This window comes from Manacus vitellinus, unplaced genomic scaffold, assembly GCF_001715985.3.
Source record: "Manacus vitellinus isolate BGI_N305 unplaced genomic scaffold, ASM171598v3 scaffold_20_pilon, whole genome shotgun sequence".
In the NCBI taxonomy this organism is placed as follows: Eukaryota; Metazoa; Chordata; class Aves; order Passeriformes; family Pipridae; genus Manacus; species Manacus vitellinus.
The window spans coordinates 6,936,978-6,964,737 of record NW_021939471.1 but is presented as its reverse complement, the minus strand read 5'-3'; the positions used below and the strand labels follow the sequence as shown (position 1 = coordinate 6,964,737).

General features: G+C 37.3%; 1 protein-coding gene and 1 long non-coding RNA gene across 8 annotated transcripts in view; one reads left to right on the top strand and one right to left on the bottom strand.

The window, feature by feature from the left end:
- Positions 1-25,600, top strand: part of ANKRD44 (ankyrin repeat domain 44) — a 74,150-nt gene extending 48,550 nt beyond the window's left edge. For 4 of the 7 annotated variants that reach the window (XM_029959488.1, XM_018071800.2, XM_029959485.1 and 1 more), the window contains 13 exons: positions 678-704; positions 6,166-6,237; positions 7,691-7,892; positions 11,632-11,710; positions 12,777-12,894; positions 13,558-13,774; positions 14,501-14,588; positions 16,479-16,562; positions 17,795-17,940; positions 18,778-18,860; positions 20,027-20,109; positions 20,920-21,011; positions 23,222-25,600. In XM_029959488.1, coding sequence (XP_029815348.1) covers positions 678-704; positions 6,166-6,237; positions 7,691-7,892; positions 11,632-11,710; positions 12,777-12,894; positions 13,558-13,774; positions 14,501-14,588; positions 16,479-16,562; positions 17,795-17,940; positions 18,778-18,860; positions 20,027-20,109; positions 20,920-21,011; positions 23,222-23,487 — 1,557 coding nt within the window. In that variant the 3' untranslated portion in view covers positions 23,488-25,600. The remainder of the gene's footprint in view (positions 1-677; positions 705-6,165; positions 6,238-7,690; positions 7,893-11,631; positions 11,711-12,776; positions 12,895-13,557; positions 13,775-14,500; positions 14,589-16,478; positions 16,563-17,794; positions 17,941-18,777; positions 18,861-20,026; positions 20,110-20,919; positions 21,012-23,221) is intronic. The other 3 variants (XM_029959487.1, XM_029959489.1, XM_029959486.1) reach the window with 3 other exon arrangements.
- LOC115307434 lies at positions 8,541-17,280 on the bottom strand. Its single transcript, XR_003915759.1, has 3 exons — positions 17,189-17,280; positions 14,461-14,637; positions 8,541-8,649 (listed from the first exon to the last, which is right to left on the bottom strand). It is a non-coding gene; the product is annotated as an uncharacterized LOC115307434 (long non-coding RNA).
- Positions 25,601-27,760: the final 2,160 nt, after the last annotated feature.

The window sequence follows — 27,760 nt, the reverse complement described above, 5'->3', positions numbered from 1 at the left end:
CAGGAGACATTTTTCCTTCAGTTTGGAAAGAGGTCATGGACTTCTGCTGTTGCCTTAAATACCTGTCTGTGTCTCTGTGTGTGTGGTGTTTAAATGTAAATGTGAGAAGAATATCTGACTCACTCAAATCTACTGAATCCAATGAAAAGGACATTTGATCATGGCATATTGCACTGCATGAGAGTGCATAGCTCAGAAAGAGCTGCAGTCACTGGGATTTTAGGGGTGTAATCAGGCTTATTTATTGAAGGCAAGATGTTTGTCTGCATGAGCAGACTTCCAAACAGAACTTATCACTGGTTTATTTGTATTTGTAGGTTTACAAAGCGATCTAACTTCATTAAGCAAAGTTTCCCACAGTATAAATTTTGTACCTGTAGGTCTGTTTGATCTTAAACATTATCATTATTTTCCTCTTTTCCCTCCTTCCTTAGGAAGTATTGTAACTGCTGTTTATCCACAGTGGCTGTAGTCTTGTTGCTTCAGGAGTATTTCCACAGTGGGTGGGCAGTGTAGACATGGGGCACACAGGATCAGGTCTTGATTCTGTTCGTGCACTGCTTGCAATGCAGTTTTTGTACAGAAAAAATAAAACAAAAAACCAAGAAACACTTGCAGATTACCATTATACTTGAATACTTCTGTCTTTAATTATTCTAATTGACATTTTTAATTAGATTGGAAGCAAAACTCCATTGGATATAGTGAGTAAATGAAAAACGATTGCATGTTGTGTATTTTCTTTGTATTTTGCAAATCCTTGTATTCACTCTGATAAAGGCTGAGGAAGAAGAATCACAACTCTAGCATGCCATGTACTTCAAGAAATTGCATGTGTGCTGCTTTTGCTTCCATTGGATTTCCTTCTTCCTGTTGCTTACAGGCTCAAGCTTTGCTCAAGTCTGTTGCTTCTCCTCAGTCAGTCTTAGGAGTTGTGAGTCCAGTGCACGTATCTGACTGGCATGACACTTTCCTGGATGTTAAAGTAACTTTGCATTTGGTAATGTGAAATGGAACCAACCCTTGTCTGTTTTCTGAAAGTTTGTGGCCAATTTCAAAGTGGTTCAGAGAAGAAATGTAAATGACACAGCTTCAAGTAAGCCTGAATTTAAAAAGCACTTGTGTGTTTTACAGAGCATAGGCTCAAATGAGAGGAGAGTAGCAAAAATAACACTGAAATGCACATTTTAAAAATTGACTGTCACTATTTCACCAGCACTCAAATTTTCTGTCCAAAAAGGAAATTTTTAAGGATAATTATTTCTCTAAAGATAAGCCTTCCTATACCTTTTGCACAACTCCATGAAATTTGCAAAAGCTTTACTGGCTAAAAGGGTCCTTAAAGCAAAGTCTGAGGCTCTAAAGAACCTCTGAGTTAGAATTTCTGGCCAGAAAGAAACATGATATATATGACTTGAGTGTGAAAGTCCCAGGTTCAAATCTCTGCTCTGACTGACAAAGAAATTGGATTTCTATATCCCCAGAAGAGACCAACATATTGTGCTGGTTGGTACTGGGAGGGATCTCACTCTCATTTGGAACTGTCCTCCATGTATAAATACTGGGTGAGAATCTCCTCTGTATGACCCACCAAGTATGGCTTAATATGAAATGGGTTTTATGGAGTGGAAATGCTCCAGCAGAAGATCTATGCCCCTGGTGAGAACAGCCAGTGGCCTGGAGGTTTGCTCAAGTTTTCAGATTTAGATATGTTTAGAGACTTGAACATTGTTCTCTTATATGCCAGGTAAGTGTCCTGTTTGCATGGTGGTGACTGTTCTGGTGGGGCATTGGTTATTCAAACTTTGTACTGGAAGAGTTGCATGGAACTACTTGATGAATGTCTTCAGGCTCAGTCTACCTAAGCTCTTGTGAAACTACTTCTTGCCTACATTATTTTAACTTCACCCATAATCTATGCACGTGAGGGAAATTGATGTAAATATTGGTTAATCTGATTTTTAAAGCCTGATCTTAGAAAAATGCCAGCCGCTGGGTTAAGGATGCACATTGACTTTAACCTGATCAAATTAAAATAATTTGAGCATTTGTATTTACGAACATGGAGAGAGCTTACAGGATTGCTTTTTTCCCTGAGGATATGTTTGTGCCACTTTACCTGTTGAATTATTCAATCAGGAATAATTCTGAGATTTAAAAATGCACTTCCCTGTTATAAAGTCGTACAGAGGTTAATTCTTTTACTCTTTTCTATATAATCAGAAACAACTGATGAGAGTTTTCAATCATGTGCTTGCTACTTGCTGGAAAAGCCTTTATTTAAAAGAAGCTGCTATTGGTATGTTTTCTCCCAGTAGAGACAATTATCTATTGCAGTTTATCAGGAAAGATGAGATGCACAGTGACATCTAGCTGATATATTTTTATTCAGTTCTGAAAGTGACATTAAAAATCATTACTAGTTCCACTTACGAATGACCCTGTCAGTGATAAGCTGCATTGCTATGTAATTATTGCAGAAGAGCAGTGTTCAACTTAAAATTTTGTCTCAAATGCCTTTTGATCAGCTCTTTGTGTGTGAAAATTTCTGAATGCTGTTTGATTAATAACCTTTCAGAGTAAAGCTATTTATAGAATACACACATTTAATCTAATGTTTTGCCATTTTACAATTGGCATTAAGAGTACTGAGAGTCTGTGTGTTGGAATGTTGAAGTTGCCTTACTAGAATAGCAAAACTCTCAAAGAAAAGTCACTTTAACTTCAGTGCTAGATAGCTCAAACCTTTGACATAACTATCAGGAGTGCATTTAAATAGCTGTGTCTGGAGGTGCCTGTGTGTGATGGCTCGGATGGGATCACACATTCTCTTCTCTTTTATGGTTTGAGATAGCACCCATCCTGTCCCACAGCACCACAGTGTCTATGGTTTGAAGTTTCTTTTGACTCTTCCTTTTAAAAGTGTAGCTTAAACCTTTTATGCATGATGAAAGTACTAGATTCTGTTCTGCCTTAACAGTAATTTTAAATTACTCAGATGCTTCAGTGAGCTTCTTTTTTTTTTTTTTTTTAAACCAGAACTGAATTTTAGAATATATTATAGTCTAGAAGGACAGTCATATGAAGTACCCAGACTCATTAAGTGGCATATCTGAACCCCCCAAACAATGAAGGGGGAGACCCAGACCATATCATATATGCCATATAGTAATTTCTTATAACCACAGAATAAAATCAAGCAGCAAATCCTCTTATGCCTGTAAATATTTCCTTACTGCACAAATAGAATGGTGAGAACTGTAGAAGTTAATAATCTTCATACTGAACCGGGGGAGAGAAGATAGTTTAGAATAGTATCCTTGTAGTGCTGTTAGTTTGTAAGAATAGAACTGAATAATTGATGTGTTTTATCTTACTTTGTCTGTGTCTCCCTCCCAAAGCATTCACATTCCTCTTTCTGAGTCTGAAGAAGACTTCACAGAATGATTACATACAGTATTAAATAGTGCTGTTATGGGAAGGAAAGGGGTCATGCTGGAAATTTCCAAGAGGCAGAAAGAGAGTAAGGGTAGCCTTGCCTTTTAAGAGGTTCTAACCTAACCACAGAGAAGAGTGCCCATCAATCTCACTTGCAGTGTCTTTGCACAATTCTGACACGGGCTTCAAATCTGTGGCACTCAATATATAGAAACGTGATCAGCTAAAAGACATCCTTTCAAAGTCACAAAACCAAGAAATGTGATATGCTGGGACATTCTCCAGCCAGCCACGAGTAACCACAAACTATTAGTAATTCATGCTTATTTGTCTGTCTTCAGTGAAATGCCTTGGCCAGCTTTGCCAAGACAGGTGTGGATGGCAGCAGACACCTTGGGATTGCTCTGCAGGATCTGGATTTAAGCTTCCATGGCTGCCAGGGCAAATGATTTTGAGTGGTAAATTCGCCTTCTTAAAAACTGATGCAATTATGGATAGCTTCTTCTAAGTATAATGGAACTAGAATCACTCAAAGACACACTGTTTCATATATATAACAAGGAGATGTAATTTACTATAAATGCATCCACAGAACCCTAGAGACACTGGTGCAACTGGAGAATTTCTTGGACCTGGCACTTTTCGTTTCTTTGTGCATGATGTTTATCCTTCAGGTGACTTAGTGTTAACTGTTAGAAAGGGGTACTTGACAGGAAAATCCAACAAAATTATTAATGCTGTTCTCTTTAATCTTTCTCTTCTTGTTCTTTATAATTTCTCTTCTTGCACTGTATGTCCCTGTTTCTGAGAGCTACCAGTTCTGCCTTCAAATTCTTATTTACGCTTGACTTTATGATGGAGACATTCAGCCTTATGACTAATAAGCTCATTAAGCCTAGTCTGCATCAGCCTAAACTGCTTTGACTTCAAGCCATGGAGATGCCTTTTGTGAGGGGCTCTTCAATCCCACAAATTGTGCCTTTAGAGCCTTAATTTTGTCAATTTTCTGTGTGGTTTCTTTCATTTACTTGAGAGGCAATTATCTGCCTTGTTCCAGGAGACTTTTGGAGCCTTCTGACAGGTGAAAGGAAGTATTTCTTTGTTACAGTTTTGATCCTGGAATTTCAACAGATGATGATAAATGTAATTAAAAGTGATTCAATTAGCCTGCTGTGCTGGCCTCATGGACTCAGAGTAAAGGCCAGTATTAGGTAGGCAGAGGAACAGGCTTAGTGCTTGGGTTTGTTTGGTGGGATTTTTTTTTTTTTAGATTGTTTACTCAGTAGGGAAAATCAGATGTATTCATGTATTCAGAGCTGGCTACTGCTTCATCCTGTTTACAGCTCTCTTATATAAGTGAAGAAGAGTATTTTAGCTGGAGGTGGTTCCACATGGTAACACCAAATGTGTTTCTTAACTGTCCCAAACCTACCAAGAAACTGGTGGGGGACTTGAATTTTTTTTTTTTTCCCCCTGCCCTTAGGTGTAGGGAAGTGTTAAAATTTGTATTACCTGTTAATACACACACCCACTTGCTTATGAGTGGTATTTTTATCAACACACACTTCTTTCCCAGTCTTGACATATTACTAGGCACAAAATATGCAAATAAATGAAATTACTACTTAATTTTCTAGCTTTTCCATAGGGTTCAGATTACTGCATTTGCTTGATAAGAGATTTGTGACACCTCATGCATTATTAATGCTGACTTTTATTCCAGTTAGATTTTTGGATAAATTTATCATTGATGTAGGTCTATTAAAGACTAACTTGTTACATCAAAAGTTCAGGTCTACATCAGAATTTAGGACACGCCATCATCTTGCAGCACAGGCAAGCCATCCCTAGGCTTTCACTGGTCTCTCTGGAGAGTTTTTCATGTTGTCATAGCCTAAAATTGCCCAGATTGTCACAAAAAATTCCTTTCCTTTTTTTCATTCTTTTCAGAAATTTACTCTGTAAAAAAATAATAATCCAAAACAAATGAAAAGAGAACTCAAAAAAGGCTGTGAAAAGTTGAGTTGTAGCCTTAGAAATGTTACAAGTCAGTTGTAGTTGCCTGTCATGCTTTTCTTTCTGTTTTAGTCTCCCATTACTGATTTTCTGTGAAATGCTAATTTCCAGCCCCAAAGGCATTTGGAGACTAACACTTCGAGTAGTTATTAAGCAAAGGACCATGCACATGAGCAGTGCTACTCACAAATATTGAATTGTCAATGTTGTTGTCAACACCATGTATGATTTTGGAAGACTGTCATTATAGGAGCAGATTCTTCTTTGATAAATTATAAAATTGACTGAATGATTCACGGCTCAGTTATAATTATTCCCAGTGCTAATTATGTGTCAGAATTATCCAAAACACTGTACCAGACATGGCTTGCATATGCTGTGTAATCATGAAACTGTGCTTTCTCCAGTGTAAACTTAGTGAGGGCTTTACTCCACAAATCCTTTCTTTTGAGGGCTCCTTTCTCACCCAAGCAAGTCCTAGGATTTCATGGAGACAAATTAATCAGGGTAAGGATGTTCATGACAAGCTTTTAAACTAGTCTTATAGCTTTACCCTGTGCAGAAAAGCTTGAGGACACTTTACAATTCTTCAATACTCACTGAGGCTAAAATATATTTTTGCTGATTTACAGATTTATAATCCATGAAAATTTATCCTGTCTCATGTAAAAATGTTTTAAGACTGCCTTTTTTTTTATTTCCTTCTTCCAGCTTCTGGAAAAAACCAACAATATATTTGAAGAATCTGATTCTGCAGCTACCAAAAGTCCTTTGCATTTAGCTGTAAGTATGAGATGTGTAAAGTGTTTGATCAGTATCTCCTAGAATAATTCCTTAATCTCTGTCTTTGAAGCAAGTTTAACCATAGACTTGTTTTGAAAAAGGTGGGAAGGGATGTAGGCCTAGATGTAACAAAAACAGGTTCTGGGCTGGAATTGCTAATTAAGTTTTTGGCAGCTGAAGCTCTCGATTCTTACTGATTCTAACACTTCAGTAAGAAGATGACACAGGCACTGAAGTGAAATTAAATGGAAATTCACAACTTTTATTTAGACCTAGTTTATAAATATGGGACCAGAGCTTAAACTTTGATCATGGAATGGGATACTCTGATGTTCTTGTGGAGATGTGCAGTGCAAAAAACTGTCTGGTACACAACAGGGTGTGGGAAAGCGTGTTTTTAAACTCCTGAAGTGTTCTGTGAGAGTGCTATGGAAACTGTGATATCGCAACAGAATCTAGCACATGTGGCCTCAGAGATCACAATAGCTTCTCCCTCCCAAGAGCTCAAGAGTCATGATCCCTCTTCCCAATCACAGAATAGTTGAGGTTGACATGGACCTCTGGAGATCAAGTCCCAGCTCTGTGGTAAAAGCAGAATCAGCTAGACCAGATTTTCTCCGGGCCGTGCCCCATCACATTTTGAATATCTCCAGGCATGGAGAGTCCACAGTTTCAGCTCTGATAATAGTAATTACATAATCATGCATAAAAAAAAGGATGTCCTCTGTGAGTCTGACAGTAAGGAGAGGAGGGCAGTCCCTACAAAGTGAATGAAATATTTCCAGTTTCTGGGGCTATCCACTGGGGTTTTGCAGTGCCAGCTGTGTTTGTGTTGTTGGCTCCAGTGCAACTGTAGGTCTGGAAGTGCATGTGCTTGTCACTGTGGTTGTTCTACCAAATGATTCAGCTGGCAGGAATACTCCATGAAGCATCAGCTATAAACAGCAGGTCAAGTTTGTGTTTGCATTTGCACACAAGTCTGGTTTGAGAATTGCCCTCATTTAGTTGGAGACCAGCACATGTGTTGAATTTAGCAACCAGTTAGGTGATAATCCATGCAAACTCTGACCAGTATCACAATCAATTTAGTTTTTGAAGCAAGTGTTTCCCTGACAGATACTGTAGAATGTGAAAAATTAATTGATTGACCTGTGCTGAATGGGCAAATTATTGCCTGAAACTCCTCATCTTGGGTTGTATTAGAAGGTTAGAACAAATCAAGAATCATAATTTCTTTCCCTAAACACTAGGAATTTTTTAGTTTCTTGGCAACAGTGTAATTTGGGAAAATCTTTTCAAGTTGAAGAGGGAGTCAGAAGGAACCAAGAAAACTGTGTGATTTTTATTGTGTTTAGGAGACACTGACAAGGAGGGATTTTATTCACAATTTATATGAAAGGTCTTTGAAGGACAGGAGTTGTGTTCTTTAACATGACACATTTCATACTTCTAGGCCTATAATGGTCATCATCAAGCCCTGGAGGTACTTCTCCAATCTCTGGTAGATCTGGATATTAAGGATGAGAAGGGACGCACTGCTTTGGACTTGGCTGCATTTAAAGGACATGCAGAGTGTGTGGAAGCTCTCATCAGCCAGGGTGCTTCTGTCACTGTAAAAGACAATGTCACCAAAAGGACCCCCCTCCATGCCTCAGGTGAGTGTGATCTTGTTACACTTGTGGTATAAACCCTACCACATGGAAACAGTCACCTTTACCTACCTACTGTCACTGTGCACATTTCTTCTAAAGGGAAGGAGATTTTCACATGTACTGAGGACTGATGCTTGTTTTCTGAGGTCCTACAGTTAAACCATTTATCTTCCATTTCATTGGTCTTTTTTTCTCTGTCCCCGTGGTTCAGTCCTCCCTCACACAGAATCCCATATTTTTCCACACCACTACTGCTCTGCCCTTACTTGCTTGCCTTTTCTTTACCATACCTCTCTATTACCAACTACACTTTAAGATGTGTGGTGATTCCCTTGTGATGCCTTCTCTTAATGGTTCCTCAGTCAAAAAATCAGGGGAAGAGGGAACACTTGCCTCACGGTTGCTCCTTTGGAAGAAAGGTTGAAAAATACATGTAGGCTCTGATTGGTGATGAAATTATCCTGGTGTTCAAAACTTGCAGCCTTTTGCAGTGGCAACACTATGGAAATTCACCACCTCCTCTCAGACCTCCTCCTACTCCTGAGCTTGGGAACTTGCACTTGCTGGGAGCCCGCTCCACTCCTCATGTGTGGGCTGTTAATTATGTAACACGCATAATTAACTGGGAAATGTAGACTTTATCATTTATTTGAAGGTTGTTATTGGATATGTACCTGTCAGGTAAATATCTGGAGGTGCCAAAGGGAAGGTGTCTCCTCTGCTGTTCCTGGAGGAGCTCCGTACAGGGTAGCAGTGGCCTCTAGTGGGAAGGAAAATTAATACCACATGGATAATTAATTCAGGACCAGACTTAATTGTCTTTCTGTTTATCTTTTAATCTTGCTTAGATTAAAATGCATACATATCCTCTAGTACCAGTTTATTCTCTGTGTGTGATCATAAAAACATAAAGTCAAAAGGACTATTATCAATGTTGTCTGCAGCACTGAAGGAAATGCTTGTGATAGATCTCACTGCATACTAAAAATGCTTTCTGACTTCTTCAGTTTTGCATCAGAACTGAACACATTTCTCCTCATGATAAATACTGATGATTTAATTAATTTAAATTAATATTAGTGCTACCACAAGACTGAGCTGTGTTGTTCAAGAGCTTTTCTGTAGTTACTTCAAACATATCTTTTTCTGTTACATCATCACTATAGCAATGATTTGCATTTATTTAAAAATGTGGTTATAGTGACATAAGTTTCTAGTTGTCACAGCTGAACTGTAAGGGCTCTTCAGTACTGAGAAAACTAAATGGTAACAAAACCATATTTTTGTTAGCAGCTCTGACTTGCAATATGAATTTTTTGATTAAATCTGTGAAGTAGAATGGAGTGAATTTGTTGACTGGAAGGTGTTATTTTACTACACACATTTCTTACTTTCATACAAATTCAGACTGTGGGCTTTTCCCCCGATTTTAATATCTTTTTTTAATCACCCCCATCACTGTAGTATTGTAGACTTTTCTGGTCTGTGATACTTTTTGCTTCTCAGATTAAGAAGCATTTCCAGGGATAAAAATAAAATGTTCTTTACATCTGCAGTGAAGCAAAATAAGTTAAATATGTATTAAAAACAAACAACCCCCCCAAATAATGAAGAAAAAAAGGAAAAAAATCCTACACCCAGGAGTGAGACACTAAAGAGTACATGTACCTTAAGCAGAAGAGAAAATACTGCAAAAACAGGTTGAATATTTGAACTCTTAGTAAAGAACATTCGTCATCCTCATGAATTTGGAAGCTTTCAACTGTGAGTTAAGTGCACTTTGGGTAAATATCCATTAAGACAACACTTAGAACCTTCCACTCAAGAGCTATGCAGAGCTCTGTGGAAATTAGCTCTGGAGTAAAGCTTCTACCCACAACTGCTATAAACAGCCCCTTGCAACGTGATGATTTTCATGGTGCCGTTTCATAACGATACACTTTGGTGAGGAGTGTTTTAGCAAAAACTGGTGCCACCTGTCGGGAACTCGGCCTGGAGCTGCTGCAGCATTCAGAATGTTGTATTTGCAGTGCAAGTGTAGGAGGTCATGGCATATTTTCAGAAATCGAACAGAATTCTTGCTGAATTAATCCCTCGAGTGACAGTGCACATTTGCACACACACAAAGGGCACTACTTGCACATGCAATACTGTGCACTGGAAAGAAACAAGAAGGCATGTGTGCTCATCCCCTTAAACTTGTCTACCCTCATTCCTTCTAATTACACCAGCACAGTTGCTGAACACAAAGCTGAGGGGATATGAAGTGGTGAACTGGATGATGGGATTCTCCAGAATTCCATTCAGTAAAGGGATTTGTGACTTTAGTAGAGAACTCGCCTAATGAAGTGTTTCTTTTTTCTGTCTGCCCCCTTAGGGAATAGGCTTCCTCTGACCTCATAACATGGAGAATTTCCTTCACCTAAATTATACGTTCCCTGTATAATTTTAATACCCCCAGCCTGTCCTCTGTCTAGCCTGGGGAATCCATTGCAAATGTTCCCCTAGTGTTAGTGTTGTAGCTCTGTTGGCAAAACTAACACTCCCTGCAGGCTCTGCAATGCTTAGCAATTGCTAGGTCAGCACCTAGGAGTTTCTGTGAGTATCTATTCTAAAACTCATTTACCAAAATCCTTTTCAGATGTCTTTGTGAACAAGTTAAGATTTCTCTTCCTGCTGCTGGAAGAAAGAACAGATCTTTTCTTTTTTTTTTCCCCCTAAGCCAGTGACTCATCTGCCCTGCAGAACTGTTTACATGTCACGTATATGGCATTACTTAGTGGTAAATAACTAAAAATGTCTTTTAATTTTATGGGTAGAGCAACTAAGACCATTTTTGGATGAATAATTTAAATGTGATGATGTGTGCCCATTTCTCTGCCAGAGTGATGTGACATAGGTGGTGTCCAAGGGTTTTGCCTCAGCCCACGGGGTGTGGGCAGTGTGAATGCATGACTTGGTGTAATAAGAACACCACATATATCTACTGAGCACAGCAATTGTTTTTCAAAGAAGAAAATACTTGTCTCTTCATTCCATGAAAGGCTGAAGCCTTTAAGCCAACTGACACACAGATGGGGTTCAGTGTCAAGCCCTGCAAAATTAGTAACTCAGAGCTGTTTTCCAGCAGCAATGGGTTACATTAAAAAAAAAAACAACAACAAAAAAAGTCAACCAAAATAAACTCCATCACCAAAAAACAAAACAAAAATAAAACTCCAAACGTTTTTGTTAAGTATTATTTTTGATAAAATGGAAAAACTCAAAGGGAATTTTAGTCTCTGGTGTTATGTGCTTTCATGAATATGACATTTGTATAGTTGGTCATTCTTTGCAGATGTTTATTCTTTTCATAGCATGAAGTACTTGCTTGTACAGTGCACATAAAATTAAGGAACCTTGCTGACATACTTCCTACTGTGTTCCAAACCTTGTGTGCCTGCTCAGTCTGGGGGATTTTGAAATACTGTCTGGTTTAGTATAAATCTTCTCAGTAGTGAAAATCATGATTTCTGTTTTACTCATTTGGGATTTTTGTATCTTAAGAGAACTAATCCTCCTCTTACTGAGGTCAGGGAAAAAACAGCTCACCATTTCACTGGCACAAGTGAAATGAATTTAAATGAAAATTGGGAGAATACCAATCTCTTATACTGTGGACATTTCTGTAAGGAAATTTCTTATCCATAAGCATTCCAGTGGAGAAGTATCTGAAATTAAACATACTTGTTTTTCTTTACAGTCATTAATGGCCATACACCTTGTCTACGGTTGTTGCTAGAAGTTGCAGACAACCCTGATGTGACAGATGCCAAAGGACAGTAAGTTTTCTTTTTTTTAGCTCTGCAATTCAAATAGCATCTCATATTTCTCACCAAAAAAAGTAATTATTTGAAATACTGTATTTCCTGCACTTCTCCTCATAGAATTTGGCAGAGATTACAAAGTACATATTCAGTTGATCTAAGCCATGTGGAAAGGACTAATCATTAATCTTAGCCTCTGCTTCATAGTTTAAGCATTCTTTTATAGATGTTGAGGGCCAGATTCAATAAAAACTAACAAGCTCCTGAGATGTTTCTGTAGAGTCTTTTTCTTTCTAAAATGTTGCTGTTTCAGGGTTTGCATGCTATGTTAGGCTGGTGCAGTAGAACACAGTGTTTATTTGAGGTGACACATGCATCGGAGATGTTCCTACAAAAACTTTACAGCTTGTTAAATGACAGTTGCAAAGAGACAATAAAGTGTATTTTTAAAGTGAAAGTGTGAATGGTTTAAAAAATTCATCTGGGGTGTATGGAACATCTTATGCTGTACATATAATGTCTGCACATATAATTTTAAATGGTATTAGTCTTGCCTAAAAATAGAAGGAAAATAAGTCTCTTTCAGTAAAAAATGGAAGATATGTTAGTCCAAAGTTTGACTTGAATAGTTTCCTCGTGCCCCTTCATCCCCTTTAAGCAATTGTGCAGTTTTGCAAAAGAAATGCTTTGGGTCACTGTCATCTTGGTAACTAGCAGGGACATTCATTCACAAAACTTGGGTGTTGTGAAACTCATGTGTCACCAGAGATGACAATAATTGTGGGTTATTAAGAGAACAGATTGCCTTGAATGATGTTGCTCTGTAAACTGCTTAAAAATGGGTTTGTTTCTATTTCAGTCGTGGCAGTTGATTGTTAAACATCTTAATAATTTCATACAAAAGATCTTCACTTGGGTGCCATATGGATAAACATGGTAAAAAAAAAAGGTTTATGGGTAGGAATGGAGAGAAATGTAGGGCTTCCTGATTTCTCTCTCTGTGTAAGTAAGTAGGGGCATTTATAGTATGACATAGTATGTCATTTTATAGCTGTGACTGGTTTGGGTTTTTTTTTCCTAGAACTCCACTAATGCTTGCAGTGGCTTATGGGCACGTTGATGCTGTTTCTTTATTACTTGAAAAAGAAGCATCTGTAGATGCAGCTGATCTCCTGGGATGCACAGCTTTACATCGAGGGGTGACTTAATTTTTATGATTCTTAATTATTTGTTTTATGGTGACTACAACTCACTCATAAATATAGGGATATTTAAATATGGAGAACACTGTAAATGACTGAAAATGTGACCAAGTATAATCAATGATGTAAAAAGTAGGACAGATCTGCTCTCAGTAGTGCTCTGCTTTTGACTTTATTTCACATTTACTTTAATTAATTAGGTGAAATAGTGATTAGACCACTTTTTCTTGGCTCTAGACACTTTATCATAACAGTCATTACTCTTATAACTGAGTACGTAAGAATTCTGAAAATAATTTCTTTAAAAGAACTGGCCAGCTGTTACTTTCATTTTTCTTGGAATGGTGTAAGTAGGTAAGCCTTAAGTTTTCTAGAAGTGGTGAAACTTGAGGCAGATCTAATCTTTTCTAGTCTAGCTAGACTAAGATAGATTTCCCTGGGTAAGTCTAGCTTCTTGTCCAATGTGAAGCTGATACAAGAGATGATATTTATATAGAATTTTATGATTATTGCAGTGAGCAGTTCAGCAAGTGAGCTTTTATCTCTGCCTGCTGAGTCCCATCCAGACCATTTCATGTTCACAGGCATCAATCATATTTCATATTTCCTGGGCAAGAATCTGTATTATGTCAACCTCTTCACTCACTTCTTTGTTATCAGATTATGACTGGGCACGAAGAATGTGTTCAGATGCTGTTAGAGAAAGAAGTCTCTATTCTGTGTAAAGATGCCAGAGGCAGAACACCCCTGCACTTTGCAGCAGCTCGGGGTCACGCCACTTGGCTGAACGAGTTGCTGCAGATCGCACTGGCTGAGGAAGACTGCAGTCTGAAAGATAATCAAGGTTACACACCACTGCACTGGGCTTGTTACAATGGTAAGCTTCTCCCTGTGGACTACTGCCAAGTTCAAATGTGGCCTTAGTTTTAGGGGAACATGTTAACAAAGCAGCTTAAGCCTTTCAGGAGCTTGACTTGAAGAGGCAAGTTATCTCCCAGAGCTCTACGTGCTCTCTGTAGGTAGCATTTGCTGTGTGCACCCTTCAGTTCAGAAGGCAGGGAAATTCCAGTGATACCTCCCAGTGACTTTGCAACTCATTTGTTCCAAGTCACAAGAAGCCAGGGTGAAATTCTGGTGTTACTTGTGTCAATGATGTTGATTTCTGTGGGACCAGGAATGCTCCTTTGAGGTGTCACCTCCTTATTTATTGATGCAAGTGGCCATGTGAATAGGTGGATATTCTGAACTGAACTGGTTATTCTAAACAGGATAATCTGAACTTGTTGCTTAATATAAGAATAAAGATTCTCAGAACTGTCATTTGGATCATTCGCCATACATCTTTGGAGATGTAAGGCAACATACATTAAAAAGAGACTCTTTCTTTCCTCTTTTTTTCCATAAGTGCTAATATTGACCTGGATCTATCTTGCTGCTGCCATAAAACAAAAAAAAAATCCCCTGTTTTGTTGCATAACAGCTTATTTACACATTGTATCCAACTTTGAACTTAAAGTGTTAAATTCTAACCTGTATAAACCTAATATGAATTAAGTGAATTACCTGCTTTGTGCAACACTGTGAAATATCTGATCTCTTATAGGTCATGAAAACTGCATAGAGGTACTATTGGAACAAAAACTTTTCCACAAATTCTATGGTAATAGCTTCTCTCCATTGCACTGTGCTGTGTAAGTAGAAATCTCCAGTAACAAATGCAGATGTCGCTTTAGGATATGTCTGCAAAAAGTAGCAGTATGAGAAGAAAGTTAGCTTTTTTGAGATTATTTGCATGAGCAAATAATTTTAAAGCTGACCATAACATTGTCCTTATACTTCTACTTAAAAAGTGATAGAATAAAGACTATATTTTTTGCATAACCCTCAGCTTTTTGGTAAAATGCTGACTTGTAATTACATTAGCTGTATTTCTGTTCCTTTAGAGTTTCTACTCCTTTGCTTACAATTACAGACTTATGCCATTTCTTCACATAGGGTGGAACTTAATAGCTCTTCCACTCTGAGGCCATGGCCTGGGCTATAGTGCCTCGGTCTGTGTAAATATAACCTTTGGAGGTTCCTTTGAAAAATGCAGTGGCTCAAATAAATTTGTCAGAATCAAGGTGATTCTATTTTAGCACAGGAACAAAACCTTAATGAAGGACAACCTTTAAAATGACAATCTGTGTCATGCTAGAATGGTGTTCTGTGCAGGCCATATGTTTTGCAACACATCCTCAGAGGAGTGATTTCCAGTCTGACTTTCTTCATGGTCTTTTTCACTTCTGAGATAATCTCATGTCTTGAGGGTTTGGGACTTGACTTCTTATCCAGGTCCTCACCAAAGGGATCCATCAGCTTTACAGGCAGACTCTGTATTCAAAGCTCTCAAATTACTTACAAACAACAACAAAGTGTTGGCTATTATGAGTTATGCATGTACTTAAGACACATCCTATTTACAGAAAGCAGTATGTTTTCATGCAGAAAGGATGCTAATAGAGCAAAACATTATTGCAAATGCATTTTACAAAAAAATGCAAGATTAGTATATAGGATGTAACATGCTTATTAAAACGTGTAAGCCATCAAAGAGTAAGGAATTAAGTGCTCTAAAGACAAACGCAAACATTCCCAAATCCTGCCAATAATTAGAATAACTGTATTCTATTCTCTGTTCTCTTAGAAGAATGAACGTCTTTCAGAAGTAATGACAGAAGTTACTACTGAGTAGGCTTTCCTTCACATCATTAGGAAGTAGAAAAGTAACTTGTCATGTATCAAACTTTGAGATTATAAAAAGTCAATGTATTAGAGAAATAAAAGCATATTGGAAGCACTGTTTTTACTCCACTTAAAATAAAATCCTTTGTGGCTGAAACATAGTATTTTAAATCAGAATTTCTAGTGATGGCTTTGAAAAAAATTTTCAATGTTTTTTTTAAAAGAATATGCAGTTCTCAAAACTATTAACATGTGTGCAGCTTAAATATATATGTAAATTTAAAATGAAAACAGCTGCTAATGCAATGTGGAAGTGTGTTAGCTATATTGTGTGTCCAGTACTGTTACTGTTCATTTTCATAATGAAATGACACAATTTAGCAATAATCAGAAAAAGTATTAATTGAATACATCCATCATTCAAAGTACTAAATGTGTGAGTTGGAAGAGATGTCGGCTTCAGTACCTTAAACATTAGAATAAGTCTTTCTATATGTAAGTATCTGTGATTGAGTGCTTTCCAGATCCAGGTGTGTTGGACATACAGACTAAGGATTTTAAGATATTAAGGTTTTAGTACTCGGTTTGGGCTGGGCTTTGAAATTACCTTTATGCATAGTGAATTAAGGATCAGCTTTGCTTTAGAGACTGAAATCCATAGTAGCAGATGCAGTCTGGTTAAATGGAAGGATGATGAATATGCAGAAATGTGACTGAAAGCATTAAGACAAAGGCATTTTAGGGTAACTTGGAAATAACCAGTAAAAAATATTAATGGGAAGTGAAGTAAATTAATATTGCAAAGTGGAAAAATATGAAGACTTATTACCTTTTTGAAAATGTATTTTCTCTGGCAGAATCAATGATCATGAAAACTGTGCATCACTACTCATTGGAGCCATTGATGCCAGCATTGTTAATTGTGAAGATGACAAAGGAAGGTAATAGTTTCTTTAAGAAATCGCATTTCGTGAATCCATTCAGTATTTTTCATAGTTCTTTCTGAACCCCTGGAACTAATCCTTATCTGTTATGGTTGAGCTAAGACATGTCATGCTGACTCTTTCAGACAGCAGTTTGCACTGCAGCACAGTTAAATGGTGGCTCACTTGAAGTAAGAATGTGATGAAGTATTCAGTGTCATAGCACACATGAAAAGAAACAAAAAAAAATAGCATTTTGTTTGTTTAGAACAGCTATGACTATAGGCTGTTTCCCTGAACCTGTTTTGTTTGTTAAATGTTTAAACACATTTCTCTTTGCTAAATGAAGTGATACTATTTACATATAGAAAAGTATTTCATTAAAAGTTTTCATGTTGTGTTTGCATTCTTAGTGCACACAACTGAAAAATGTCTATGCAGCAAAATAATACTGACACAGCAAAAGATATGCATTCAGCCAAATCTTTCACTTGTCACATTGATAATCTCCTCATTGTATATATATTTAAATAAAACATCTGAAATTCTAAAAACTGAATACTCATTGTTTTTGTTGATTAAAACAAATTTAATACCCTCAGTAATGGTGATTACTTAATCGTGTAAGGGTAAGACCATCTCACCTTTACTGATAAGCAAAACTGAAGTAACAGTAAGCTGGGTTGTGTACCAACTGTCTTTTCAATTCTAGTAGTCACACTTCAGATTCAAAATGTCTGCAAACGATTTCTGGTGTCTCAGTGTTGTAGAAACTGATAGCCTTCAAAGTGGATTGTATTCCTTCTGCCTTTTAGAGTAGTGCTGTTCCTGCAGTATCTTTGGATATAACTTAAAATATTCTAGTTTTTTTAAGTAATGGATCTGTTCTTTTCTGATAGTTCTTCCCATCTGAGGCTTATTAAAAAAAAAAATCACAGGAATAAGAATGAGGGATTGTACTGCTTTTCATGTTAGGCAGTATGTTCTGTTAAAACAAATACGCTGCTAATATGAGATTCTTCACAGTGTCTTATCTCTAAACTGTTATATCCACCTTCCTACTTCCCAGGACAGAGACTGTAAATATTATTTAACTTACTTAAGATGCTGCTACTATAACTTCCTACTGGTGATAACTTTAAGTTTCGCAGGAAAAAAAAAAAATTGCACTTTGTGGTTTTTGGGAAGGTGGGCACCCGTGACTCTTGTGATTCTTTAGCAAAAGCTGTGGCCGTGTTCCTCTCCCCCAGAACGCCCCTTCACGCCGCAGCCTTCGCCGACCACGTGGAGTGCCTCCAGCTCCTCCTGAGCCACAGCGCACAGGTGAACGCTGCGGATCACGCAGGGAAAACGCCGCTCATGATGGCAGCTCAGAACGGCCACGTAGGGGCTGTAGGTAAGGACATCCCCGCCTCTCTTAGTCCTGAAGGGAGAGTGCTACTGCAGTTACTATCCCAAATGAGTCATCCTTTTTATCCTGTGGAAACTAAGAGAGGAAAATGAATTAATATGCTTCTGTATGAAGCTGCCTCTACACCTGTAAAAAAGTACTTGTTCTTCTCAGCAGCCTTGGTGAACATTTGCAGTAACAAATTCGAGTCTTATTTCCTCCCAAGATCACACTGTAAAGAGCACAAGGGGAGTAGTAATTCTATTCTCCTGTTTACTTCCTTGATTTTATAGAGCAGTAAAGCTGCATGTGTGAAAAGGATTGTGTAACCTTTTTCTGTCCTCTATTATAGGAAGTCCTGTTCTTGAAATGGCAGCTATCAGCAGCTGTTTTCCCCAGGCTAGACTGTGTGCTATAGGCATACAGATTTGGGACCTATTGTCTTTGGAGTATTCCCTTTTCTCTAGTTTCAACAGCGCAGGCTACACCCTCAAATTCTTTATATCCACTTAGTCCTCTTAGAGCAGGATTCACGGTTGTTCTCAGGAGAAGGTGATTCAGGCAAAACTTGTGTATCTGCAGATAGGGAAGTTCATAAATAAATTAAAATTAATATATGTTTGACAGTTTGGGGCACAATGAACAAGCTGTTAGCTCTGACTTTGCTTGCTGAGTAACTGCACAAGATTAGTCTGTTCTCATTCACTAATTTCACTCCATTTTATAAAGCTTAATTGATTAGCATGTATGCACACATATATTGAAATAGTAATGTTTTTTCTCTGTTTTGACATGTTTGTCTGCCCATTGGGTTTGTTCATTGATTTCTACTCCATACCTCAGACTTTTTGGTGAACATTGCCAAGGCTGACCTGACATTAAAAGATAAGGAGTCAAATACATCTTTGCACTTGGCTAGCAGTAAAGTAAGTTGAAGACCTCTCAGTGCTTTTTGCTCATCACAATCTGTGTGAATGTATATGTGTGTTTATGCTCCCAAGTTTTTTTCTGCAATGGAAATGTGGTGGCCAAACTTGTCATGAGAAAGGGAACTTTGTTCCAAGCTTTTTCTCAAGTCTGTTTCGAAGTTTGGGAGAAATAGGGATACCTCTTACAGCAACTGAAACATAAGCAAGTGACACTAAGAGAAGTAAAGGAAACCCTTTAAGATTTTACCAGATAATCTCAATGTAAAATAGCTTAACAGGTTCGGTAGCAAAATAAAAATAAAAGTATTTTTTCTTATTCTCCAATTTCTGTGGAAGGAACCCAAAATTTTCCCTTGACAGAGTAGCAGTAAAACCAGAGGCATTGATTAGATTGGTGGTGATGTCTATTCCTACCCCCTCTTTCTCTTAATTCCAATTGCTACTGCTGTTTCTGCAAGAAAAAATGCCCACAGGATTCCCTCTCCTGGGCCTTTTCTTTTGCTCCTACCCACAGACTGGATTCCAGTTTGATTGTATTATTCCAGTGTCTGGAGACACATGAGCCTTGCTGAATTCTCAAGGTCCTTCAGGCCAAGGTTCCACCTGCCAGGACTGTAGGCTCAGCATCTGCAACTTGCTGTGCTGAAACAAGATCAGAAATAAGGCCTGGATCAGTGTTATTCCCAAAGATTCATTGTTAGAGCTCTGTCACAGTGGTAGGGTTTTGTAGTATCTTATTAATAATACAGAAAGGCATTTAAAGACTCAGAAAGCGCATTACTGCTTTCTGAGATGAAACCATTCTATGTCACTAGATAGTTCTGATAAATTATCCACTGAATGCTCTCTCAAGAGAAACAGCAGTACTCTCTGAAAGCTGAGGAAATGAATTCATATTTAATGAATGAAGTGTTGAAAGACAGGTGAATGTGTAATTTTCTGAATGTGCTAAAACGTCCCAGCCGTGGCAGTTAAAAAATAGTATTTTAAGGCTCCTATAGTTCACCTTCTACACAATCTTACTGAGCAGCATGTTTTGTATTTCAAACTGAGTTATTAAATTTCACTTTTATTATGTAACATTTTATTATGTAACATTTCTTTTGCCTCAATTTCAAAATCCTCAGTGAATTAACACTATTGGGTTTTTTCCCTGATTACAGGGTCATGAAAAATGTGCCTTGTTAATACTTGACAAGATACAAGAACAGAGCCTTATTAATGCAAAAAATAATGCATTGCAGACGTAAGTATAGCCTAATCCTCTCAAGTTCAGTTGATTTACCAGAAGATTCCAATTTAGCATTTCAAATTCACATCTCAGATTTTTTCATAGAGCAGTGAAGTTAATTTCTAATTTTTTTTGAATGCATTCTCTTAAAAAAGACCAGAATTGTATTGCATTTTCTCTTTTAATTTTGATTCCATTGATGTCAATTCTATACATGATCTGGTGGAAAAAATTATATGAAGTCATTTATTTGATGACTGTATCAAAATGTCTATTAATCACGTGAATGTGTAGGTATACATCTGACATTTTTTAGCTTTTTTTTTTTCCTGTCCCGTTAATGTCCCCAAACAGGAGCACTGGGTGTTGGGCCAGGAAAGGAGAAAACCAGTGGTTATTTTTAATTTCCACCTGCTCTGCAATAACAGAGATTAGCAATCGAATATTCAAGGATAAAAAGGCAATACAATGATTCTGAACAGTCTGTAGTAGCCAGAATTAGGGATGGGACACAGGCATTTCTTCAGGCTTAGATTCATTTTCCTTTTAAATGTCAATTGTGTGCTGCGAACAGTGCAAAAATATGAACTTTTTAAAGAAAGGCTTTAGAATTTAGCCATCTTTGTGTGCTTGCACATATGTTTTATAGATATGGTATAAGATGATTATTTCAAAGGCTGCAATATAATTTAGTGTCTACAGTATAATTCTAATGATCCCAGGAAGGAAAACACTCAGATGCTGAGTATGCTTTAAGCATTACCTAACTTTGTTTAGAAAATCTGTTTTAAACTGAACTTGAATTCAGTTGTTATGTTTTTGTAGACCTCTCCATATTGCTGCACGAAATGGCTTAAAGATGGTGGTTGAAGAATTGCTGGCCAAAGGGGCATGTGTCCTAGCAGTAGATGAAAATGGTAAGTAAATAATATACTTTGACAGTCTTCAGTAGGACCCAACAGGTAATTTTACAACAGACCGAAGCAATAGACTTAAAAGGTGATGATAGACTTCATTGATGCTTTTATCCTTCCAAGAACAGACAATGAGTTGTGTGAGTACCTATTTAAAAACATAAAAAAGATACTATTTATTTTTCTTTAATCTAAAAATGTATTCTAAACATCACAGTGGTCCCTTTTACTGTTCATTTTGCATGTACTGTCAACAGCTAGTCTTTTTTAATGCTTGAGTGCAGTGGTAACTTGAATTTCCTAAACATGCAAGTGGCACCGGATAATTCTGACGCCTTGCAGAAGAATTAAGGATTATGCATTCAATCAGCGCATGTGTTAATGGGTAGGAAGAAAACCATCCACATATGTTTGAGTGTGTCCCAGTTCATTCTGAGATCAAACCTTGTGCTTGCCATTTATCTGACCTAATCCAAGATGCAATTAAATTACTGTCGCTCATAAAATACACGAGTAGTTAATGAATTTAATAATTTTGTTTCAGACTTCAATGAAGTCCTTCCCTAAACATTATATAGCCTATAGAGAGATGTGAGTCTAAAATTATAATTTTAGAAAATATCTTCCTGAAATAAGTTGTTCTTTCTTACAATACTAACTTAATGTCATTAATGTAACAATTTGGGACCTCCATCTTTCCATATCTGTAAAGTAACAATAATAATACTCACCTATCATTGCAAGACATTTGAAATCTATGGATGAAAAGAACTGAGTGGTGAGTATTTACTATAAACTAAATGCCACCTAGCTATACTTGCATGAATGAGTTCCACTGAAGCCATCTGACCCCAACCTCATTGTACAGATAGGGAACAGAAAAAGCAACCAGGCTAGGTTCTAATAACAGCTTTTATCCTTAAAAGTGTACATACAGATCCAGCTAATTTGTATGTAGGTAACAAATGAAAATGAAGTTTAAGTTTTATTCACATTTAGTTTTTCTAATTGTAGTTGTTTCTAGGAACAAGTTTAAAACAGAGCCATTTTACGCAGTTTAAAACAGAAACATTTAAGTACAATCTTTGTGTAAGTACAGCTCTGAAGAATATTAATGCTTGGAACTCAGTGGAAGAAGAAATGCATTGACTGCAGTCAGTGCTTAACTGTGCACAGAACAGTACTCATGTTTTCCCACCAAATTCATGTATGCTTCAGGTGCTCTTGGATTACTTAAAGCAGCAGGTACCAGTAATGGTCACTCGCTCAGATTAGTTGTGCTGCAGCACTTAAGATTTAGCCAGCTGCCAAAGAATTTGTCAGCTCTGACCATAGAGGAGGATTTGTTGGAAAGTGCTGGAGTACTGCACAGTAGCCTGTAAAATGTACAGACAGCAAGTGTAACGAGCACAGTAGCTTCCAAGGTTCGGGTACGTGAAGAACTGCTTTAGGGGCAGCACTTGGACAGCAGCCAAGTTAAACTGCAGTGAAGACAAGCTTCTAATAGCTCCCCAGTCCTTCACTTTACTGACATTGAAATAATATTAGCTTTGTATTTAAAGTGTCATGTATTTTAAATGCCATGCTTGCTGAATACAGCAATTAATTCTTCTAACACAAGGTAAATTTGGGTAACTAAACATCCATGTAGTCATACCTGCTATCCATGTACCCTGTGCACTGATCTAATTCTTTTATAACTTAATTCCTAAATAAACTACTCTCCGAGTTGAGTAGATACTCAGCTGATCAGTCTTTAAAATCATTTGCTTATTAAATCCAAATATTTTTAAACCAATGTCTTTTATGTTCTAATGGAAGTCGTTGTTCTCAGAATGAGACTCATTCATACGCACAGAAACTGAAGCCAGTTTCTGTCCCTGTTGCTGTACCCCCCGTGTTCTGTATTCACCATACTGTCCGTGCTGTAGAATTGTGTTTAGCAAGTGCTTTTATTCAAATCGTGAAGTCTGTTTGCTGCCTGGTTTTAAAAAAATAGTGCTTGTTGTGGTCACGGTGATTTAAATGCCCCCCAGAGTGTGTATGTTCCCAGCATGTCTAATGTGAAATGAGTAACACCCCCGTTGCCTGGCATGACTGTAACCGGCCATACATCTCCCGCTCCCGTGTCCCTAGAGATGTATCTGAGGAATGCTCGGCGCTGCCCCCGGTACCTCAGCACTAACCATTGCCTTGTCTGCGTTTGTGCCCAGGTCATACGCCAGCCCTGGCTTGTGCTCCTAACAAAGACGTGGCTGACTGCCTGGCACTCATTTTGGCTACCATGATGCCTTTTTCTCCTTCCAGTTCAGTGACGGCTTTCAACTTCGTTTGTTTTAAAAAAGACAATTTGGGCAGGACACATCTCTGCGATGGCTCCAGTATGGGTAGCATTAACTCTTACAATAAGCCCTTGAGTAATAACATAGGAACAGAGGATGGGTACAATGAAAATGATTCGGATTCTGAAACATTTTGACTCATTGGTATTCAAAAACTTCTTTTCATTATTATTTAATTTCAGCTTTATTTTTTGTCTTTTTAAAAAGCTTAAATCTCACAACTATATTCTTAACTATTATTCTTGACAAGTAGGTATTGAAAGATTTGTAGTGTTGATGAGAATCAAGCCTTCAAATAACAAAATTAGAGGGATTTACTGGAACATATTCCCGTTAGTGTTCTGCAGCTTTTCAGTTTCCTGATGTTTTCTTTAGGTCCAAAGTGCCCCTGTGGAAAGTCTCTACCTCTTATTTTAAGTAGAAAAAGAGAAAATGCCTTTTTTTTCTTTTTGACAGCACAAATAAACAGGGAACTGTTTGTGAAGAATTCTTTCATGTTTTAGCTGTACCTTTAGTAGACAAACATATTTCCAGCGTAGCCTTCAAAGATTAGAGCATCACCCCCTTCCTACGTTTGTCTGTTTCCTGCTTCCAGGGGCTCTGTTAATTAGATAATTTTTTTTTTATACAAACCAAAGGTGAACTTGTAATCTTAAAACTGCCTGTATTACTTTTCTACAGGAAATGAAACCTTTTACATTCTGCCTGTATTAAGCACTTAAACATACAGAAGGCACTTTTTACAGTTCTTAGTTGCAGCACACAATTAAAAAAATGTAGTTGTTAACTCTTAAGGCCAAATTCTACTCATCTCACCATATTTTCCCATGGACACCACTTGTGTAAAATGAAAATCACTTGGCCCTTATTTTTTTTCAATTCAGCACAAACGTGTATGGTTTATTTGCACTACAGAATTAGGGTCATTAGATGTTTCTGTCACCTGAGCCATTAATCATGATTCCAGTATCAGAAAAAAAAGGGGAGGGGGGAGAAATCAAGTGTAGACAAAAGTGTATGTAAAAGTTTATAATGACTTGCCAACTTAAATGGATTTTTTGTTCCTTTTCTATGGTTAAATAACTTATTTTTACTGTAAACAGCATCAACTCTTAAAATACTTTTGCCAGTGTTTGGATTAACAGAGCAAAGGTAAAGCAATGAAAGCATAACACCAAAAGTTGAAATACCAAACACCAGAAAACATAGCAGTGTACTGTGCAGGGGATCAGAGATAACATGTTAAAAAGCCTATTGTCACCAGCTTTTAAAGCAATGTCAACTTTGTGAATATGTTTACTCCTTCTGCCAAAGTTTCTAGGTCAAATGGACCACAACCCTCCTCTGCAACAGATGTACAAAAGGAAGAATGAGACTTTGTAAACAAAAACAAAAAAACCCAAACAAAAAGTTATCCTGAACTAACCAGCTGTACCAAGAGGACCAAAATGCTTCAGTAATTAAATTGAAGACTTTGCTACTTTTATTTTTTTCTTCAAATGTGAGTGACATAATGAAGTATTTTTTCCTAAACCATAAAAATATAAACTTTTGAGGTAATTAGTAGTCTTGAGTGAATTTTACATTTTATGACGCAGGTTTCAAGTTGACATTTTTAACTGATGTGTTGACCACAGGTGGGGTTTTTTTCCAGACTAAAAAATATGTTCATATACTTTTAATGTAAATGTTTTTCTATTTATTTGAAATGAAACAAATGCCCAGGAAAAATAACTATGGCTTGTTCTCCTAGTTAGCATTTATGCATACTGTTTGGGACGGTGTGAAACAAAATGTGAATCTAGGCAAGAGTGATGGCCTGAGTAGCAAAAGGAAGAGTGGATGCACTTTGGGAGAGTGCCCATCTTCTTGTGTGGAATGCAAAGGTTGGGTCCACAGGCTTTGTTGGTAAAAAGCAGAAAGCAAAACACCTTCCCCTGTTTAAAGAGCGTAAGAAAGGGATCCAGCCCCTTGCCAGAGAGGTGAGAAAACACTGTAGAGCTGCAGTAGAGGGGAAAAGGTAGCACAGCATGGAGCCAAGGTGTTAACATTCCTGTGATTCATGCTCAGGTTGTCTGCAGGCCCAGTCTGTGCTGGGAAAGTGAGATGAGCTTCCGTGGTGCTTGCTTTTGGCAGTGGGAATGAAAAGGAAGGACTTACATTTTGCTTGCGATATTTTTAGCCATGTTCCACTTAATTGTTAAAAATCTATTGGCAGATTTCAGTTCCTTAATTAGGAAAGAAAATTTATATATTAATTTTATTTTGTCTTGTGAAAATTAAATATTTTTCCTTGAATGTTAACAATTTTCCGAAGTTTACAACAAAAAAAATCACAAGGGATAGTGTCTCTTTCAACTCTAGTTTCTGCAGTAGAATGACAGATCACCTGAAACCCTGGTTTTCTCCTCAGAAATAGCACAAAATAACGTTTTAATGATTGATTTTTCTCAACAGTTTTCCTTTTTAAAGTTGCAGAATAGCAATAACCACCTTACTTTAAGCACTGAAAATAAGAGGAGAGATCAATCATCAAAGTTTTCAGTGGTGCTTGTTCCAAAATAAATAGGAGTCCCAAATTTTGGATTCTTTATGTGGAATGATGGCATTGAAAACAAACAAATGGGAAATAGTTGCCACTTGTCTAACAGCAGGATTCTTATTTTAAGCAGAAATGTAGGGAGGCTCCTTGGTAAGATTAGCCATGTCTTACCCTGAAATACGGAAAGTTATCCCATTGTACATGAAATTACTTCATTAGGAGGAAACCAGCACTCTTTACAAAGAGTTGTTACGTTATTTTAAGTGGCCATTTAAAAAGTTTCAGTATTTTTACTTGCTACCAGACAGAGTTAGGGAAATTACTTCTCTTTGCAATACCTCATAACTCTGGTAATCGTGTAGTGCAACAGCTCCTGCCTCTCAGTGATGGACACAGCATCCCAGAAGCAGAGGTGAATTATGCTGATCCTTCTAGGAACCAAATCTAACCTTTACCCATTAAACACTTCTATGAGCTAACAGTGCTGTCAGTATGCACTATTCCAAAAATCATTGGAACATACACTGTTTGCCCCTTAAGGGCATTGCAAATGTGTTTTGAGTGTGCTATATTGAGGAGGAAATCTGCCACAAGTGAAACACTTGGAAGTTCTCAGTGTTGGCCTGTCCCACGTCTCACGGGAGTCACCGGAATCCCTTTTTTTTTTTATGTATGCTAGTACATTAATCTGTAATTTATCACATGTAGAAACATATGTGTAATTTAGGGCAGGTATTTAAGCATGGGAGTAATTTTACTCTTGTAAATAATCTCCTTGCCTTTCCGTGGACTTTTTTTACAAGAGTAATCATACATAATTGTTGCACTTAACCCTGGATCCTGCAGTTTATAGTACATGGACAACTTTTGTGTCTGCACCAAGCAAAGGGTATTTGGGGAGGGGCAGCTGCCTGCCCAGGTGTATTAGCAGGATCGTTTCATCCTGTATTTTAACCACAGCTGCAGGTGGAATCCATAGCAGGATGGGGTCCCAAGTCTCTCTCATAAATACTGAGTTACAACCTCCGGACTGCCTGAAATTGCTGTGAAATAGCTCAGGGGATTTCTGTTCATCGCTATTAAAAGGGCACCATAATGTGTTTGGTACTTTTATGCAGTAAACAACTGCCAGGTTATTGAATTAGAACAAACACATGAAATGAATTGTTTATCCATTGTACTGTTGAGAAACTTGGTTATGTATCTTGAGAATGATTTAAAAAAAAATTGTGATTTTTATTCTTAGTCATGTAAGAAATATTAGAGTGCCTTTTTATATTTGTGTATAATGGAAATGTTTTGTGAAACTTGTCTTTTTTTTTCATTTGAGTGTTACAAAAGCAATATATTACCAGTAAATTTTCATTTCAGACCTTCTTTGAATGTATAAAGTGTTTCTTCTTTTCATATGTTCTACCTGCATTGAAATGAAAATTAATATGCTAAATTTCTATAGGAATAATGTATAATTTTTGCAGTGCTGAAAATGCTTTCTTATTACACAAAAATTAAACCTTAGGTCAGTGTTATAGGAAAGGGCGTTTTAAACTGGTGACAATCTGAGTGTGTGTATAAAATGTAATTTTATGCGTTTCTTATGCAGTGATCTACATATTAAAGCCAATATCTTATGTTTTGTAGGTTTTGTCTTATATTTTATGCTTTAGCATGTGCAATATATCTTTACAAACCATGGTGATACGCATCTGGTGCCAGTGTTATATTTTGCATAACATTTGTAATAAACAATATAAAATATTGTTTGATGGTTTCAGTGGGGTTTTGTCGGTATTGTTTGCTTTTGTAAATTGAAGTTTAAGGACTTGGGTAAATGTCACATACGAAATGAGGAAAAAAGTTAATTCGGT